Below are 20133 nucleotides of genomic sequence, written 5' to 3' on the forward strand. Positions count from 1 at the left end.
TCATATGTGTAAAGGTGTCAAAACTATTTATATATTATAATTTTATTTGTTAAAGTAATATTATATTTAATAATATGTTCTTGAATATATCATTAAAAATTCGTTTTCTATATTTAAATTCAAAAATGTTCCCAATAATTTAGGCTGACTATAAATTATTTATAACAATATAATTAATTATACATGGTGGACTTTTTGCTCATTATAATATTTTAAGTAAGATTGCAATAATTTTTAAAAAACTTTAAAATAAGACAGAATAAAAAATGTTATTGATTTGTTATCATTAAAATTGACATATAAACGGGTTTTTTTACAGATTTACCAATAATGTATTTAATTTTTCTAAAAAAAGTAATTTTATTTACGGCAGCTACTTTTAAAAGAATTTCGTTAAGCATTTAATTAAAAAAAGTAAACAAATCTGTCTTAATAAAAAAAGCAAATATATAATATATATGTATGTATATATATAAAATATATTTTCATATCAATAACAGAAATTCGCACAATAAACAAAAATAAGATTATTGTAGTTTATTAGTAAAGCAATCGAAATAAGACTCATGTATTTTAATATTAATGAAACAAACTATACATGTTACATTATTAGTAATTATATTGACAAAATATACAACTTATTATTAAATACCGTCGTTTTATTTTATTTTTATATATACATATTATAAGCATAAATATACAGAATGTGTAAGATATTGAAATCATAAAATTAGTTTAAAATTATAATGTCTGCAAAATAATAATATGGTTGATAAAAATTATTTTCCTTTTACAGTAAATGTAATTATTGAATAAAAAAATTTTCCATAGACTGTAAATAATAAAAATTTTTATTATTATAATCTTTAAATTTACTTTTTCAAAAAAACCTTGAATTCTTTTTTGGCTGTTAACTAACTAAAATAATTATTTAATTTAAATTGTTTTGGTTTTATTATTAAAATTGGCAAATAACACATTTTGAATTGAAAACGCTAAATTATATCTTTCAATAATTAATTCTTTTTGTAATATTATGTTCTAAAAATTAAAGCTACCATTTATTCATAAAAATTTAATTTTAAGCATAAAATATTTTTTAAATTAATTAAACTAAAAATAAAACATATATAAAACATGACAAGTTATTGAAATTAAAAATAAAACATATATATTATGTACATTTTGCAGACAAATTAATTTAATCCCAATTCGTACTATAACAAATGTAAAATAAAATTTATTTAAATTTTTGTTATTTCTCACGAAATAAATTGCAATAAATTTTAGAACAAAAATAATTAAAAATTATCATAATATTAAGGAAAATTTTGTTAAGATTTTTATCACGTCTATATATTATATATATAAAAACTTTTTTTATAAAATTTGTAATATATATTAAAAATGAAAGTAAAGAAAAAACGCAGCTAAATAAAAGAGTAAATTCAATACAACTTGTTTTATTTCATTAAAATTTGCTTAACATATGCTTCTAAATTAAATTTTTTATTAATTTATGTTTATTTTTTGTCATCCGCAAAACTAATTTAAGCCTTTAATTATTCTATTCTATTAGAAAAATGGAGTGTAGGGGTTTTAACATTTCCGTAAATGTTAACACTGGAAAGCTTTCAAAGCTTTATCTACAAATTAAATGTAGGGTTTTTGAAGTTTTATAGTTTTAAGAACCTGTATTTTCAGAAATATCATAGAACATCGCCAACTTTTCTTGTTTGCATGGGGATGTAGCGTCGGTATTTTAATATCCCAGATATCCCAGATATTAAAATACTGCGGCTAATTCTGTGAAGAGTAGAAAAAAAATAATTACATAATATTTGCTAACAAAATATTTTTATATATTTTATACAATATTATATACTTTTACGACATGCAAATAGTTTTATTGGTGTGCCACGCTTCTTTAAGTAGAATTTATTTATAAATTTCACAATAACTTTTTTCGTAAACATCTTTTAACTTGATGTTTCCCTTTATGTAAATAATACAGGGTTCTATTTTCGATGTATTTCACATAAATTAAAAATCAAGCAAGCAAATAATATAAAAAGCAGCTTCTTCTTTAACGTTTTTCAATGCTTCAAAATTTTAAAGCAATTGATTGCGCAATTAGCAATTACTGTTAGTATTATTAATTAACTTTTAATGTTTAAGCTATTATTAAACTAGTCCCGGTACGTTTATTTTTTAAACAAAAGCGATTGAACCGAAAGTATTTTAATGAACCTTACTTATTAAAAAATTTTTAAAATTGAAACACATAATAACAAATACATTATTTAAATAACAGATACAAACATTTTATGTATGTGTATGGTGTGTATTTACTTTCAAATGTTTGTTGATATAAAATTTGTTATTACGTTCTCAATATATAATGTTAAAAAAAGTTTCGAGATTGCATTATTGAATACTCATATCAACATCATAGACTACTTATACTAAAGCTATGAATAGAATCAAATTGTTTTAGTTACTGTTGAGGTTGTTTCTAATACCTCTAGCCCAAGTAATGTCATATTTGAAGTATGTATTAATTCTAATTTAATCAATTTTACAATCGATACAAATTTTATATTATAAACCAAGAGTAACCATGATTCTGGTTTGATGAATGTTTTTATCAAAGTTTTGCTTTAGTTTAGTTAATTGTTTTTCATATTATGCGGTCGCACGAGATTGACTTCTTATTTAACGCCATAAATGTTTTTTAAATAAAACAATACATTTAATATTGTTGTGTTTGATTTTGAATAATTTATAGTATTGGAGAAACTATTTGCATACATACATATTGTGTATATGAAAATTGGATTACAACTTTCATATATTTTTCTGAGCGATTTCAAATTTAATTAACAAAATTATATAAATAGAATAAATTTTTATTAAGTGCTACAATATAAATATATGAGTGGTAACTTAAAGCAACTATAATCATACCATAATAAATCCATAATTTTTTTTAACATAATTTTTGTATATATTCAAATCTATTATAAAATATTTGCTATAGCTGACTACAATAAATTTTTTACAATAGAATGCTAATTATCTTTAGTATTATTACTTTGAATATATGTACATATAAATATATTTGTTTATATATGGACGATTTTTACGATATTTTTAAATAAAAAAGATAGAGATGATCCTGTCAACTTTGTGATACCACAGTTTGTCAAGAGTTATGTAATAGTTGACAGAAGAATTCATTTTAAACATTTTTTCGAATTGTGGCTCTGTTAGTAAAACTCAGTCGCATGAAGTTTGTGTATCATATTCATATGTCTATTAAAAGATTTTATACAAAAATTTTATTTTATTTTGAATATTGAATATTTGTAAATTATACGTGTAGTTGTTGTATTTTTGTAAATTTCATACGTAGTAATTTTGAATATTTTAATTCCAAATTATTTGTGGAGTTGTACTATAATTGGTCGAACCAATTCTTCTAGCAAATCCAAATTTAATAAAGTTTTTAACATAAATACCATAATCAAATTCTATCCCAAATCGTTTTTGAGTTAACTATAGAAAAGACAGACTTACCTATGTATATCGATTAAAAATTTAACGTCGATCATATATGTATATGCATATGTTTATATTATATCATAGACGTTTCTTTCATGGTGTTACAAATAGACTGGTAAATATATAACACCCTTCGACCGTTCGTTTATGTACCGGTACAATAAGTGATTATAATTGTTCACACTATGTGTTTACTTATATGAAAGATTGATGTGATATTATCTTATGACAAAATAAAGAAGCAAGACATTGAATAAATGTATGTAAATTTTTCTATATATAAGATTCAGATTCAGATTTGGAGCTTTATTAAATAAATAATAAAGTAGTAGTTATTGTGTAAAATTTTTATTTATTTTACAGGATATTCCAAAAGTATCTCATTTATTCTTAAAATATGATTGAAACAAATTATAATTTTTTTAATTGTTCATTATTTTAATGTGATAAAATTTAAAAAATAAATAATAATTTACCATAAAGTAGATCATATAGCATGATATTATATAGAATTACGATCAATATTTTCTATGTTTATATTGAAAAACTAACATACTAATAAATAATTTAGCGTATCCTAAACAGAGTAATCAAGTAAAAGAATTAGATTTCTACAAAATTTTCCATATTCTATGTAGGTATTTTTAATACATTGTGTTATAAATTTTGTTTTCGGTTAATTTTCCCATTCATCAACATTTAAATTTAATGAATAACTTCGAATTTGAAACATCTTGTATATAAATTATTTAAATATTGTATATGTATAAATGTGTGTAATAATAATAACAAAATATTGGACAAAAATTAAATTTTTACATCAGTATATTAAAAATTTTTTATTAGAACAAAATTATAGGTGGCGTTTTATTTAAAATTCGGTTAGCTTTTATTATTGAATGTTATCGTTTTTGTACGCGGAAAAATCATTCCGGTTCAATTAATTTTTTATATAGTATAAACATTATATTTAAATAATAACTTTTTGATTTTACAAAAATTTATAATAATGGTAAAGAATTATTATCAGATAATAATAATTGGAGTTACTCTTTTTAGTATATTTTTTACAAGGTAATTTACATTACTCTAATTTTTTGAATTCCAATATAATATTTTAATATTTTCTTTTTAAGACAAAATATACTAAAATTAATACATAATTTTGTATATTATGTAAAATTTTAAAAACACCAAGAGGAAGTAATTAGTGCATTTTTTTTTCTGTGTTTTTTAAAACAATGATATTTCAAAAAGTTGAATAAAGATGAAGAGATAAACAAAGTAAACAGTTTTATTTTATTTAATTCTATTTATAAATTACAAACTTATAGTAAATATTTGTGCCCGTTTATTTATTGTAATGTGATAATTATATAGTATTTCATTAAAATGTAATTATCTTGAAAGTCTGTTCTAATTAGAAACAGAGTAAAAATTTTCCAATTAATTTTTGTGAAAGGTTATTAATTGATAAATTGAATTAAAGAAAGTGATATTTGCATAAAAACTCAACAAGCATTAATTTTTGCATATCAAGTTGTTAATTTGACATAGAGATCAGAATGCTTGAATATAATTTTATTAATTATTATGAAATTTAATAGTCTTAAATTAACCCTATTATAAGTAGTATAATAATTTATTTAAATATATTTACCAGATATATAAATCGGTATGATCACTCCAAAAATAATTTACCATTTAAAAAAACAAGAAAATATATAATACAAATAAGAGGAAAATACTTCAAATTAATAGAATTTCAATATTAAATATTAAAATATTTATTTATTTACATAACTATAAATAAAAAGAAATTTCTAATTTTAGATGAGCTTGATTATTAACTCAAATAATAATATCTTGTTAGTACACTATGTACCTATGTATATTCATTTAATATATTTTATTATATTAAAAGCATGTGTTTAAATATTTTACATATTTTTTAAAAATTATTCAAAATTTTCATTTTGTATGGTGTTGGTAATTAAATATATTATATATATATACATAATATAGTTAACATACATACCATTGATAAAAAATTTATTTTTTTTTTTGAATAATTATTTTAAATAATAAAATAATATTTCTTTAATCGTTTTAGATATTGGTAAAATTTGATTATTAACTTATTTGATCATATGATTCGATATTTGAGCTTTAAAACTCAACGTAAATTCTTTTTGCCTTTCAATGGTATTCTTACATTTAGAATATTCAATATTTCGAGATTTTCCTTAAAAATTGTTTACAATTTTGTTGTTATGTACGTAACAACGATTTGTGATAAATTCCAAATTTAAATCGAATTGACACAAATGTGAAAATTCAATGGGTATAATATTCTTGTTATTTCAATGGGTATATTATTCTTGAAATTTTAAAAAAAGTTATATATAGAATATGAGCAGAAGAGTGTTGAAAATAAAATCAAAAATGAATTCGGTTTAATTTTATAGACAAACTGTGATTGGACCGAATTATCATTATAATATTTCGTAGACTGGCCACGGCATATTGTGACGGCAAAATTTCTTTTGTCATTAAGCTGCACGTACGCGTGTGTTTCTTTAAATTTCAGTAATTGCGAATTTAAAGCTAATATATGGTGATAAATTTCTGGAACTATTATTGTTACTATACGGTAAAAATATGGTTAAAATTAATTAAAAGTTCCTGCTGGTTCGAATAAATATATTTATTACGAAAATTTACTTTTCAATTACCTACGTACTTAATTTAAATAATCAGTAATATATTAAAAAGAAATTGCAAAATTCATATACCAAACTGTGCTTTGGACATTGTTGATTGTGACCGCAAGTATTGATTTTTTTTGAGACTTTAATTAATTTTGTGTTATTAATCAAAATAAAATTAGTCAATTTTATTTTATAGTTACAAATGTACATTTTTTTTTTAAATCTGTTTACTGTGCCACATTTTCTATGTAATAGATCCTATAATCATACATAAATATTAATTGTTGAAAAATTTAAAATTTCTTGTTTTTTGGGACCTCTTCAATTACTTAAATTGGAAATTATATGAACAATTCTAGCAATTATAACAAAAATTTTCGCGAAGGTTATAAAAACATTTTATTAAAACTGGATTGGATTGGTTTGTCAAACTGTTTTTTGTATTACGTACAACCAAAATTAAAATCATCTATATTAATTAATATCATCATATATATGCAGGGTGATTCAGCAAAAATATAGGAGCCGATTCTATCGGATACACGGTCGAAAATGAGTAAAATTTTTGTTCGGAACATAGTGTCAAAACGGAATCATTTCCGAGCTACATGGATTTTAAGGAAATTTGGCGAAATTTTGATATACCTAAGTTTTTTTTGTTTATAACTTCCGTTTGAGAAAGTATAGAAGCTTCAAACAAACAATTAGGCGGTTTAAAGAATATTAGAGGGTTTAAATAAGAATATATATAATAAGAAAATATATAATACAACTTTAACACGTTTTTTTTTCAAAAATACAAGCATTTGAACTTTGGAACAACTTCAATTTCTCCTGCAGCTCGAAAATGGTTCCGATTTTGCACTATGTTCCCAAGAAAAGTTTTACTCACATTCCCCCACTTGCCCGATGGTATATGACTCTTAACCTGGTACTGAATCACCCTATATATATATACATATGTACTTATATATGCGTAAATCAAATAGCACAAAAAGCTCTACTGATATTTTTAAATGTGATAATTATGTTAACAATTTACATTGCGTATGTGATCATATATCAAATCTTAAACTACTATTTACATTGTCCAGGCTATTTATATCATTTTATTTATTTGTTTTTTAAAAATAAATTTGTAATAACTCTCTTTTTTAAGAATAAAATATTTACGATTATGAGTTTTTTTCAGTAATTTATTTTAAGAGAATTTTAGATTTTTCAAAATAAAAAGTTCATAATTAATATTTATGCCACAATCTAATTTTAATTTTTTTGTATTTATAGTTATTCTGTAGCCGAATTTGATATTCATATACCAGTGGATCACGGTACCTGTGAAAATTGGACAACAATGCCAGAAGCAGATGTTGGAAATTGTACAAAAAATGGACGTGTTTTACATTGTTTCGGTGGTATGGCTAATGTACATGTTATGAAGTAATTATAAACTATTATTTACAATTCTTAATCTTAAATTGTAAAAATTAATAATTGATTTATTAATGAAACAATTGGCCATAATTGAGTAATTTTGTGAGACATAAATATTTTTTAGTCCATCAAAAGTTAAAAAAATTGAAGAACTTATATTATGCGGTTGGCCAAATGAAACATTTGATCCGCAATTAATATTACCGCAATTTCCAAAAATTCGATATCTTAAAATTGAACATGGTCAATTAACATATATTCCAAAAGCGTTCCCGGAACTTCATCATTTAAAGGTTAGTTTATTCAAATTTTCGTCGTACGGTATATATGCAAATTATAAAATTATATATGAGCTAATTACATAGAATATTGGACTATTATGTAGAAGTTTGAAATTTCAACATTAATGTATGAATACTTTCATTTTAGAGCATTAATATATCTTGGACTAATCTATCTAATATTCAACAAAATTTATTTAAAAAACTTCACAACCTAAAAGAATTGGATTTAAGATGGAATCATTTAGATTTTATAGAATACCCGTTAACAATACCAGAAACATTTCAGCATTTATATTTAGATGGTGAGTAATAACTGCTAAATAAAAATTTTAAATTCAGTACAATTTCATCTTAAAGTTTCATGAAATCGATGTAAAATTTTTTGTTAACAATTTAATACTACATGAATATCAATTGATTACTCAAAATGTTGTATAGATCACAAATCACAAAAATATTGCATAGATTTAGACACAAGATATTCTAATTAGTTCTTTAAAAAAATTTTAGGGAATCCTTGGAATTGTACAAAAAATTTGGAATGGATTTTAAATCCCATAAATAAAGATCGTATTGTTGATCGAGAATTATTATTTTGTGCTGATAAATTATATAGAAGTAAGGCTATAATTTTAAAATATTATGCTTAACTGCCCCGACCAATTACAATATTATAAAATGAAATAAATTTTTAAAATTTTTTCAGGCAGACATTTAATGACAGTATTACATTATCAAGTGGTAAGTATACATATAAAAATACATAAAATTGAGATTTAGAAGAAATAAAATTATATTATAAGTTCTATTTGATTTCATTTCCGAAAAAACAGGTTCTAAGGACAATGTGTAATAGTGTAGAATTAAAGAATTGTACATGTACTATGCATTATATAACAAAGAGTGAGAATGAGCGTTTAACGCCGATTTATGCTGTTAATTGTTCTAATTTAAATTTAACACGATTTCCATCATTCGTACCACAGAATACAACAATTTTTTATGCAAATAATAATAAAGTAAGTAATGAAATAATAGAATTTCTTTTAAATTTCTGGAAACTGTTATACGAAATTCATGTGTACTTGTAGGAAAGATTTCAAATATTTTTATGAATTTTTTATTTTCATTTTTAGATCTCGGATTTGCGGCCATTAAGAAATAATCCAAATTATAGAACTGTTGTTGATATTTATTTAGATAATAATCGTGTACCAAATATTGATGTTTTAGAAGCTGGTTATTGGTTACGTCATTTTCGTGTATTTAGTTTACGTGGTAATCGTTTAACAAAATTACCAATTTATGCATTAGATAATGCATTAGAATTTAATAGTAATGCAGTTTCATTATATTTAAGTAGGAATGCATGGCGTTGTGATTGTAAGTTTGCAATGCGTTTTCATGAATTACTTTTAAAATATTTAGAAATAATTGTTGATTCAGCTAATATAACATGTAAATATTTTGATGGTGATCGCAGTTATACATTAAATGTATTAAATATAGAAAGAAGTACTGTATGTAAATTACCAAATGAAAATTCAAAAATTCAACCAATAGATTTAGTTAATTGTACTTTAGCATTTTTAATTTTATTTGTATTTACAAAATTAGGTTATGATTATTATCATTATAGAAAATCGGGAAGACTGCCATGGATTGTAACGAAAATTTTATAAAAATTAAATTTAGCAGAAATATACTTAGATGTAAAAATTAATAATAAATTTATATTTAATTAATGAAAATCTTTGAAAATGTATTAATGTATTGTAAATGTATGTATGTAGGTTAAAGCTTTAAATTGTCGTTTTGCTAAAAAATGTTTCAATTTGGAACTAATTCAATTTTTGGATTTTATTAATTTTTTATTATTTGAAGGATTCTTATTTTCTTCTAAATTAAATTGTTGCGGCGTGTTTTAACTATGCATTATTAAAGACGCGTTCCAATTCACGAAGATTTTAGAAATTTATAAACTTTCTTAAAATATTGTTCTATTTTAAAAAATCATATTTTAAAAAATCAAAATAATCCTCCATATATAATAATAAATGAAAAATAAGACAAAGAGAAATTAATAAAAAGAACCTTATTGATTGCAAAAGGAAAGCATTGAAAAAATAATTTTTTTTTTCAATTAAAAGTTCAAAGTACTTTAAGACTTTCATAATGTACAGTAAAAAAATTTTTTTTTCTTCAAATTTGAAAAAATTCTTTTTCTCTACTAAAATTTTCATAAAATAAATGAGGAATTTTTCTAAAAAATTTTATTAAAAAAATTTCAAAGATGAGAAACTTATGACGTATCATATTTCCCACAAGAATAATTTCTCACGCGAAATATTTGATAACAATAAAAAGCAAAAAAAATACTTTTTGTTTTCATCTTTTTTCTCATGTTTGTTTCATTTTGTTCATTATGTAGCCAATTCATCCTTAAATTAACCTATAAACGTGTATATGTATTATGTATATAAATTCAGATCTAAAGGATATTGATATGTAGCATAAAAATTAAGCATATTCAAGACTACAAATAAAGAAGTGTTGCCATATTCTCTATTATTTTAGAACATTTTACTACATTATTATAGATTTTACATAGATTTGACAAAAATATTTCTGAAAGAAAATTTAACACTTTCTGAATATACAAAAAAATTCTAATTTAAAAACAAAAATTTATGCCGGGACAATTAGTTAATTGCTAAGATCGGCGAAATGAGATTATGATAAGAATTTTAAGAAGATTAACCATATAATTGGTAACTGACTTTTTAGCGAAAGCAGCTCTGTAAATTGTAAAGAGCAGGCAATTAGTAAAATATTTTTAGTTTTCCCAGCTTACAAGAAATCATTTAAAGTCTTAATCAACTGTTGTAGTCAAAAATGTTCAGCTTCGAAATATTTTACTTTTAAAAAGCTTTAACGGCAACTCTATTTTTTTACATAAAAGTAAATGGGATCATTTTGCATATTTTTGTATGTAGTTTTCTTTTTCGTGTTCGCATCTTTTTATCTTCTTTTAATATTTTCTCTCTCATTTCTGATGGATTTTTTCAATACCAATATGTAGATAGTATTTTTTCATTCTTGATTTGATGCATTTTTTTTTTATATGTAAACCTTACTTACTTTTGGTTTTCGTATAAAAAGAAAAAGAGATCATTCAAAAATGTTAAGTTAAAATGTTAAAAAAAAATTAAAGAATGGACTAATGTTTATTCTTTTCAACAGGTTAAATTCCCATGGCATATGGGCAGACATGAGCAAAATATTGAATTCAATCAGAAAAAAATGCATGAATAATTTGAAAGCAAAGTATTTGCCTTGTAGTATTGTAATGTAAAGACAAAATATAAAATTAAAATAAAAAATTAAATTAATTGCTTTAATTCGTGATTGATTTTGTACGCTTCCATGATTTCAAAAATAGAAATTTTTCCGAGATTCTACATATTTAGAGTACTAACTTACATATTATATAGAATTATTCTATAAAGTATGAATTGATTATTGCTGGCATAATTTTCAATTCAATTGATCATCAATATTGAATTAATTTTAATTGAAATGCAGTTTGATGCAGTTATTTGTCCATGTCTGTCCATATACCAATGGATACACATATGAAAAATATGCCATGTTTATAAACATTTTAATAATGATCTTATTTTGGCTTTTTTTTTTAGAAAGTGCAAAGTGAATAAAAAAAAATTTCTCAAAATAAAAACGAATTTCAGTGTTCAACAATCTATGGGACAACATTTAAAATTTGAGAAAATTTTTGGTTTTATACTTTGAATTTTTTATATATTTGTAATTGTTTATATTGACTAACTCTTCAGGTAATAATGGTATATCCTTGATTTTAATTTTTGGAAATAATATAAAAGCCATTGAACAGGTAGGCATCCTTTTACAAATAAAAATCTCATGAGAGAATAATATTCTACTTTTATAATATTGTGATAATTTTTTTTTGGTAAATGGGACACATATATTTATAGCCACATATAGATCATATAAGGAGTTAAGAAATTCGTAATACAATACCGGTAAAAAATATTGAATTAATAAATTAATAAAGATATTTGAAATAAAAGAAGAAAATTTTAATTAAATGGAATTTCACAAGTAAAATATACTACAAATATATGCACATATATAGAAATATGACATTAAAATTTTTGCGAATTTTCGAAAGACGTATACGCGAAACCCACAAGTCATAAAAATTTCAAAGATTGGCACAATATTATCCGTAAAATAATTACTATTGACCTTGTTATAGACACAAACCATTTGTATGCATTGGCTTGTGTTTATAGTAATAATTTTCAATTTTTTGCTATAGAAAACATGTAACCCTGGTAATGTGTACTTTAAAGATCCTGAAACGCTTTTATGATAAAATCAATATTTTGGTTTAGCAATATACTGAATCAAAATTTATTCATTTCACTCTAACTTATTGATTCCACAAGAATGATACTTTTATTTTCTCTGGCACTGTATTCATTTTGTGCAAGCATAAATGTAGATCAAATAAAAAGAACCAAAAGTATATTGTACATAAGAATCAATTAATGTATATAAAATGTACATATATAGCTATATATTTACGATATTGTATTATATTTATGATGAGAACAGGTACAACAGGTACAAAGAATATTTTTGTTATAATAAATACAAAAATATGCGATTAAGAATGAAAAAAATACAAATAAAAAATTCAAGGGAGAATGAAAACAAAAAAAAAAACAATCAAAATTGTTAGATGAGATGCTGAGAATTTTTTTTTTCAAATCTTCATGAAAAGTTCATATTATTTAGGTTTTGCTAAGTATGTATGAATTTTGTAGGCGTATGTATACATTTAGCGTTAACAGGACTAATTTCCCAAGAAATGAAAAGATTACATGGATTTCAAACTGAAAAAAAAATTAATAGGATTCATAATGTATAATGTTTGTGTTATGTATATATGCATTTTATGTAGCGATAATAGTTAAGAGAAGGAATTCATTTGTTCTCATAATTTGAAGGATTCATTTAAAAGGTCCTTGTTTTCTATATACATATTTGTATTAATATGTTAAGGATATTTAAGAGATATAGTTTTATTTTTTTTTTTATTTTGATAATTTTTATGTCAACAAAATAGTTTTGAGGACATGAGTTTTTCTTTTCTTTTCTAAATTATAAATTTTGTTTCTATAAATTGTTATAAAAAAAAATGCTGAAGAAGTTCAACTTTCTTTAAAAGGTTGGTGGGATCAATTTATACCTACATGTATGATTGTCAAAAGTAAAGGCTTTAAATATGAAGAAAGCAACAATATGACAAAAAAAATAAAGGTACATACATAGCGAATATGAAAATAAATTTTGATTTTTTAAATGTAAATTTGTATACAAAATTATTATAAGGATGATGTATAACAAATCTCACATAAGAACAGGTAAGGTAAATATTTTACAGGTAGAATTTTATTCATTTTGTTTTTTAATAAAACGGAAGTGTTATGTCATGATTTAATTAGAGAATTCAGGGGATAAAATATTTTTATATACAAAAGATTTAAATTTTGTTTTGAATGTTTTAATGCAACAATATTTTAAAAAGAACAGAAAATAATTGAATTCGGAATCGGAAGTAGTTATAGAAATTTTCGTATTTGTTTTTTCTCTTTTGTGAATTTGTTACTATTATATTGTATAATACTTAAAGAGAAACGGAAAAGGATTATGATAACGGTACTTTTTTTTTGAAAATCCTAACCTAAATTTTTTCACTATTTATTTTTCTAAATTTAATAGAATGTATGGCGCCTACAAATTTGGTAATTTATATTATCTATATATTTTCATATTGGATATACTTAATAGGAAATAAAATTCTTTAACTGCATTCTGGATTTTGTATAATTGAAGAATTTGGAAACTACATCCGGTACATTTATTGCTAATGATTATTTTTAAAATGCTACTTTTGTATACTTATTTTTCTTCACGTAAGTCAAATTTATCGAGATTTTGTGAAAATTATGAATTAAAAATTTAAAATTTTAAATTAAGTAAAATTCTGATATAATGCGATAGTAAAAAAACATAAGAATATGAGAACTAAATTGACGTGTATTTATATTTTTCAACCCTAAATTTAAATAAATCAAAAAAAATTTTATGGGGATAATTTAGTTATAGTTACGGAAGCAACTCCCAGATATTTGTGTACTAAAATTCATTTAATCACAACGTTTAAGTAAAAAAAAAATTAAAATCGCGCTCGATTTACAATTTTTGATCTATTAAACTTCTACTGCAAAAGAACTAACTATATTTTATAAAAAAAACTTACAGCTTCAGTTGTATAGCCCATATTTCGATTTACAAGGAAGATTTCAATTTCAAATAATTATATTTTCAAGCATTATAAATGAAATGACTAATTTAATATAATATATGTATTTATAGAATTTAGACTTGTTTTTATAAATGAAGGGTACATAATATCACTATAGAAACCTTATAAAAAGCGGCAAACAAATGTTTAAGGGGTCACAAGGAAAAAATGACAGGTGAAAAGAATTTACTTTTTACTTTATTGTTTAAAAAATAGTTTATACTCGCGAATAGTTTCAATTAAACAGAACTAATAAATATTTTAAATAATAAATAAATTCAATATAAAATTGAATTAATTTAAAACTTATATTTAAGAAGCTATAATGCTTGATAGTTTAGAAAAACCATCATTAGATAGACCCGAAACAATTCAAGATATTGCTATTAAATTAGTTGAAGAACAACTCAGAATTTTTCAATTGGAAAATGGTCCAAAAGAGAGAACTGTTTTCATTTTGGGCAGTAAAGGTGTTGTAAGTATTCTTATACTAAAAATATTTATCAAAAAAATAAAATTTATTAATTTAGGGTAAATCTGGTATAATAAATAAATTTTTTGATCGTGAAGAAAATTCTAGACCAACATTAGCATTAGAATATTCATTTGGTAGAAGAAGTCAATTACCGCAAGATTTACATAAACAAATTTTAAACGTATGGGAATTAGGAAGTTTAGAAAATTCAAATCAATTAATTGAAGTACCAATGAGATCACATGGATTAACAAATTTTTCTGTAATAATAATGTTAGATTTATCACAAACAAATCGAATATGGACTGATCTATCAAGTGCATTACAAGGTCTTCGTTCTGCCTATAATAGATTAGCAAATGGTAGTGAAGTTATACAACATCGTGAACAATCAGAAGAACGTGTTAAAAAAACTCATCCTGATTTAGGTACAATGGATTTATTTTGGTTTCCATTAGTTATTATTGGTGGAAAATATGATATATTTCAAAATTTTGGTAAGTTCCTATTTAATTCAAATGTTTACTTTTACTTTTATAAAATAAAATAAATTTTAGATCCAGAAATCAAAAAACATGTATGTCGCTGTCTTCGTTCAATATCTCATTCACTTGGTGCTGCTCTAGTTTTTTATTCAAATGAAATACCAAAATTATCAAAAACTGTACGAGATACAATTAGTCATTTAGGTTTTGGTAGTCCAACAAATCCATTTCGTTCACATTCATATGATTATAATGAACCATTAATGATATGGTTTGGTCAAGATAGCTGGGATAAAATTGGTACAACACCTGGAAATTTTGAAACAATTGGTATAAATTTTGAAACTCATATACCGCAAGTTCAACCAACAAAATCAATATTACCAGATGATCCAACTTTTGATCCAGGTTTTAAAGAAACTGCAATCGATGAGATGAGAGCCCAAAAAGATGAAGAATTATTATTAATTATGAAACAGGGTGATATTCGTGGAAAATTTGAAACAATTAAAACTTAATATTTTATACAATATTCAAAATTAGAATATTGTAAAAATTAATTGGTTAAAAAAAAATATTGTGCATTAGTGATAAAAATGTTGTTTTTAAATTTGGTATAGCATTCACTATCTTTTACCACTTGTATTCGATATCTGATTAATAGGTTCCTATATTTAAACACAATAGACTTCATCGAAAATAAGAAATATTTCAATTATGCTATACAAAATTATTTTACTAAATTTAGTAGTTTTTTTGATTGCACTCTATAAAACATAATGTTCACTTATATGAAAGACTTGAAAAAAATCACGTTTTTGTATAGATATTTTGTAAATTTAAAGTCATGTACACATATATGTACATTGTTTATATAATTCGTTTCTGTAAAATGCGATTGATTGCCAATCAAAAACGTAATATTTTAAAATTACAACGAAACAATTGGCGTAGTATAATTAAAACTCAATTTTGTTAAAAAACGTCTATAAGCTTTAAACGCGTGCGACATCTCGGAATTGATCCTTGTATAAAATATTGTATATAAAATGTTCGCGTTTAAATGAAATATCAAAAATAATGAAAATCACATTTTAGATTTAGCGCCGGTCACTTGGAATTCGAAATTCGATTTAAATGCAGAACGCCCTGGGCTATGCTCGGTATTTCAAATGTTGATGTACATTTGAATGCAATATGTGTAACTGAATTATTTTTGTAAAAATTGTTCTTTTTAACTAATGTAAGGATTGTACTTTTTAAAATAGAACTACTGTAACGGCCCGGTCCTGCATGTAAACCTATATTTAACAAGTGATTATAAAATTTTGAATATTAGTAGTAATTTATGTAAAAATAAATTTACAGTATATATTTACATAACATTTTGGTATTTATCATTTTAAATAACATAGATTTTACAAAATAAATTTACTCGAAATATACACATTGTAAAATTACACATATTGTGTGTAAAATTTCCTTAAAAAATGTAATATTGAGTTTGTAAATCTAAAAGCCTTCGCAAATGTAATTGTGTATTTTACTGAATGATTTATGCTATTTAAAATTTTTTGTATATTGAATTTGTATTTAAACAAAGGTTTGAAAATATTAATAAATATTTATATACAAATTCCTTAAAATTTTTATTTCAATTACTAGGATTTATATTATATTCAGGAAATTTAAGGATCACATTTCTTATTTTACTTAATAGCGGCTTTAAACACAAAATATATGCAGAGTTATAAAAATCTTTTTTATTTAATATATTGAATAGTATAATACTCGTAATAATGATTTTTTTTTTCAATTTAAAAAACCTTTTTTAAAAATTAACCTTAATATGGGTAGGTACTTTTTGTACACACTTTAAAATTTATTGTGATTTTTATGGTATCTATAATGTAAAGGGAAATTATTAACTAATAATTACAAAAAAAGAAAATTTTATTTTCATAGAGTTATAAAAATTTAATTGTTAATTTTTGTTTTAAGACAAAATATAATTTCTTAGAAAAATAGTATATTATCGAATCTAAAATAGTGTAATATTAAAAATCAAAATTTGAAAAGGACTTTATAGCACATTTTTGGAAAATAATATTATTTGGTCATACCTACATACATTATAAACTCTTATTGAACGTGTTTTAAGGTTAAGTTTTCCAATATAGAGCTATAAAAAAAAAGTAAGAAACAAAAACTGAAAGTAATAAAGAAATAAATATTCATAATCTATAAAGGACGAATGAAATAAGATAAAAATTCCTTAGAAATAATAAAATTTTGTTCTTTCAGTGTCTAAATTATATTATTGAAATAATTTGTCTTGAAGGTGTATACTTTAAGAAAATATTATTTGTAGTTACTGTTATCACCACTAGGAAGACTCAGAATGAATTTATTAAGTTTTTTTTTCCATAAAAACACTAATAATTTTTATTATTTAATCAAATTAAAATTCAATTAATCTTATCTGATATTTTCATAGTTTGGAGATTTGACTTGATATTTGAGTTTAATAAAAAATTTATTATATATTTCCAAGTATTTTTCGTAATTGCAGCAAGATTAATTATGCAATATTAAATTTATCTTGAATATCTAAATTTAAAAACCTTAGAAAATTATTATATGAATTGCAATCATTGAATTAAACAGTTCAAATTTCAAATTGTAGTTTGACATGATGTGGTCCAAAGAGAATTTGTTAATTCCCATGACAAAAATGCTTGTCAAATTTTAACACTTTGTCAAGTCATTTTAATTTGCAAATGGTCTCATTTATGCGATAGTATATTAAATTGCATTCATAGTAATTGATTTATTCTGTTGTTTTTGTAAAAGAGGCGATCACGTCAATTTTGTGTCGTATGAACTTGAGCTCTATATCTCGTTTGATGTTATTGCAAGAATCAATACTACTTGCGCTAAACATTCAATGGAAATGTATTGTGTTTAATTAACTTTTTTAATGTATTTTGGTTTGGGTTCAATATAGACTATTTTTTTAAATTTTACAAGTTATAAAGTAATTATTGCGTTTGTTTTACTATATATTTCGCAAATTGAACTTGCATATAAAATTTAAAAATCTTCAAATCAAAAATTGAGAGTTACAAATTGTAAAATAAAAAAAATAAAAGTAAAAATTTGTCAAGCGTGCCAATTTTCTTAATTGTATAATTTCAATTTTTTTTATATTAAAAATTTAAAAAGAATAGAAGAAAATACAATTTTATTTTATTATAGACACGCGTTACAATCCAGGTGAAATTTTTTTTTTCAATTTATTTCTACATGTTTCTTGAAATTTTTCTTAAAGATAAATGACTTTATGAAGGGAGCAAAAATTCGAAGGTAAAGAAATTATACTTACGGTATACCAAGTTGAGTTGTAAGTTAAAAAAAACAAGATTACATTTCTTTCCTTTTTTATTTTAGAATAAAAGTAGTAAGTTCCTCTTTTTATATTGTACACTTCTTAAGATTTATTTTTGTATATAAAATTCATTTTTTTTTAGTCGATAAAGAGGGTAGCGTTGCCCAATTCCAGGTGTTCCGAAAATGATTAAACAATATGTTTAAAATCATTTTGTTATTTTATTTGTAAAATCATTTTTGGTTTATTTTACATGATGTAATAAAAAAATAGATAAATCTTAAGTTATAAGCGTCAAGAAATAAGAGAAGACGCTTCAGTAAAAATTTAATGTAATTTTTTTTTTTAATATTTTTTACATTTATGGTAATTATGATCAAATGTGATAAAATATTCTGGCAAAACTTGTTATAATTTACAATATTGTTCATATAAACTGAATAATTATATTAATGTTTATTTGCATTAGGTAAGGGTTCCTGGATGAGTCTAAAATTTTCCTAAAATAATTACATTTGATTAAATTTCATATAATCAAATCCGAATGGTTTAAATTTATAAAATCGAAATACTTATTAGGATGTTGGATATTATTTTAAATTACTTTTAATGAAAAAGTAAAATTTCACTTTAAATTTGTATGCAAGATATACCGGCAAATTTCTTTTGCGAAAAATCAATGTAATTAACAAGATGTTTAACAAATGTTAAACATAATTATGTAGTAGCATAATATTTTGAAATAAGGAAAATATATACGTATAATTAAAACTTAATATTACATCCCTTATTTTATTGTTAAAGAAATTCCGGCAATCGGCATCGGAAATTATTAGAAATTATACGTGTAGGAATAAAGTGTTTCACGGTTACATCATTAATTATCGCCGGCAGTAATTTCTCTTCATAAGTAAAATTCATTTTAAAAATTAAAAAAAAATTCTTTTCGATTTTATTTAATTTAATGATGCTCTTAAAATTTAATCTTTGAATACAAAACATATTTTCGTGAATATTTTGGATGAATAACTGAAGCAGGCATAAAAATTTTCATTAGTCATCAATCAAATTTTAAAAAAGAATATAATTTTTAAATAAATAGCCGCTGTAAACAATAAGGATATTTAAAAATTGATCAGATTGACTAGCTGACCATTTTTTATGTTTTTTCTCAACCACAAGAAATAAAATAAAAAAATTAAGCTACAATAATTTCCAATCAATGTTATTGAAAACTCCTTTTTCCCATACATTGATATTCTCTTGCCGAAGAAAATACAATGTTGCATAGATGCATGGGAACTTTTGCATTTTTTTTTTTAGTTTTTGTTATTCGATTGAATCCCGGCTTAGAATTTTGAGTAAAGAAGAAAA

The 20133-nt window shown here is 22.8% G+C and overlaps 2 protein-coding genes across 2 annotated transcripts; both read left to right on the forward strand.

Annotated features, from left to right (window-relative positions):
• The first annotated feature begins 4509 nt into the window (after positions 1-4509).
• On the forward strand, positions 4510-9683 carry LOC129606438 (protein singed wings 2). The gene is made up of 8 exons (XM_055516771.1): positions 4510-4638; positions 7563-7715; positions 7834-8002; positions 8139-8295; positions 8504-8611; positions 8700-8734; positions 8827-9012; positions 9130-9683. Exons 1-8 carry the CDS (start codon positions 4574-4576, stop codon positions 9673-9675), a joined length of 1419 nt encoding a protein of 472 aa, XP_055372746.1. The 5' UTR covers positions 4510-4573; the 3' UTR covers positions 9676-9683.
• Positions 9684-14736: 5053 nt separating this feature from the next.
• Positions 14737-15889, forward strand: LOC129606499 (cytoplasmic dynein 2 light intermediate chain 1). The gene is made up of 3 exons (XM_055516841.1): positions 14737-14886; positions 14942-15383; positions 15444-15889. The coding sequence occupies exons 1-3, from the start codon at positions 14737-14739 to the stop codon at positions 15887-15889; spliced, it is 1038 nt and encodes a 345-aa protein (XP_055372816.1).
• The last annotated feature ends 4244 nt before the right edge of the window (positions 15890-20133 follow it).

Source organism: Condylostylus longicornis, unplaced genomic scaffold (assembly GCF_029603195.1).
Source record: "Condylostylus longicornis isolate FDR11 unplaced genomic scaffold, ASM2960319v2 ptg000018l, whole genome shotgun sequence".
In the NCBI taxonomy this organism is placed as follows: Eukaryota; Metazoa; Arthropoda; class Insecta; order Diptera; family Dolichopodidae; genus Condylostylus; species Condylostylus longicornis.

Coding starts and splice junctions, on each gene's coding strand:
- LOC129606438 (XM_055516771.1), top strand. CDS start 4,574: ATGGTAAAGAATTATTATCAGATAATAATAATTGGAGTTACTCTTTTT. Junction 8,735..8,826: donor CAGTATTACATTATCAAGTG/GTAAGTATACAT, acceptor CCGAAAAAACAG/GTTCTAAGGACAATGTGTAA. Junction 9,013..9,129: donor TTTATGCAAATAATAATAAA/GTAAGTAATGAA, acceptor TTTCATTTTTAG/ATCTCGGATTTGCGGCCATT.
- LOC129606499 (XM_055516841.1), top strand. CDS start 14,737: ATGCTTGATAGTTTAGAAAAACCATCATTAGATAGACCCGAAACAATT. Junction 14,887..14,941: donor TTTTGGGCAGTAAAGGTGTT/GTAAGTATTCTT, acceptor TTATTAATTTAG/GGTAAATCTGGTATAATAAA. Junction 15,384..15,443: donor TGATATATTTCAAAATTTTG/GTAAGTTCCTAT, acceptor AATAAATTTTAG/ATCCAGAAATCAAAAAACAT.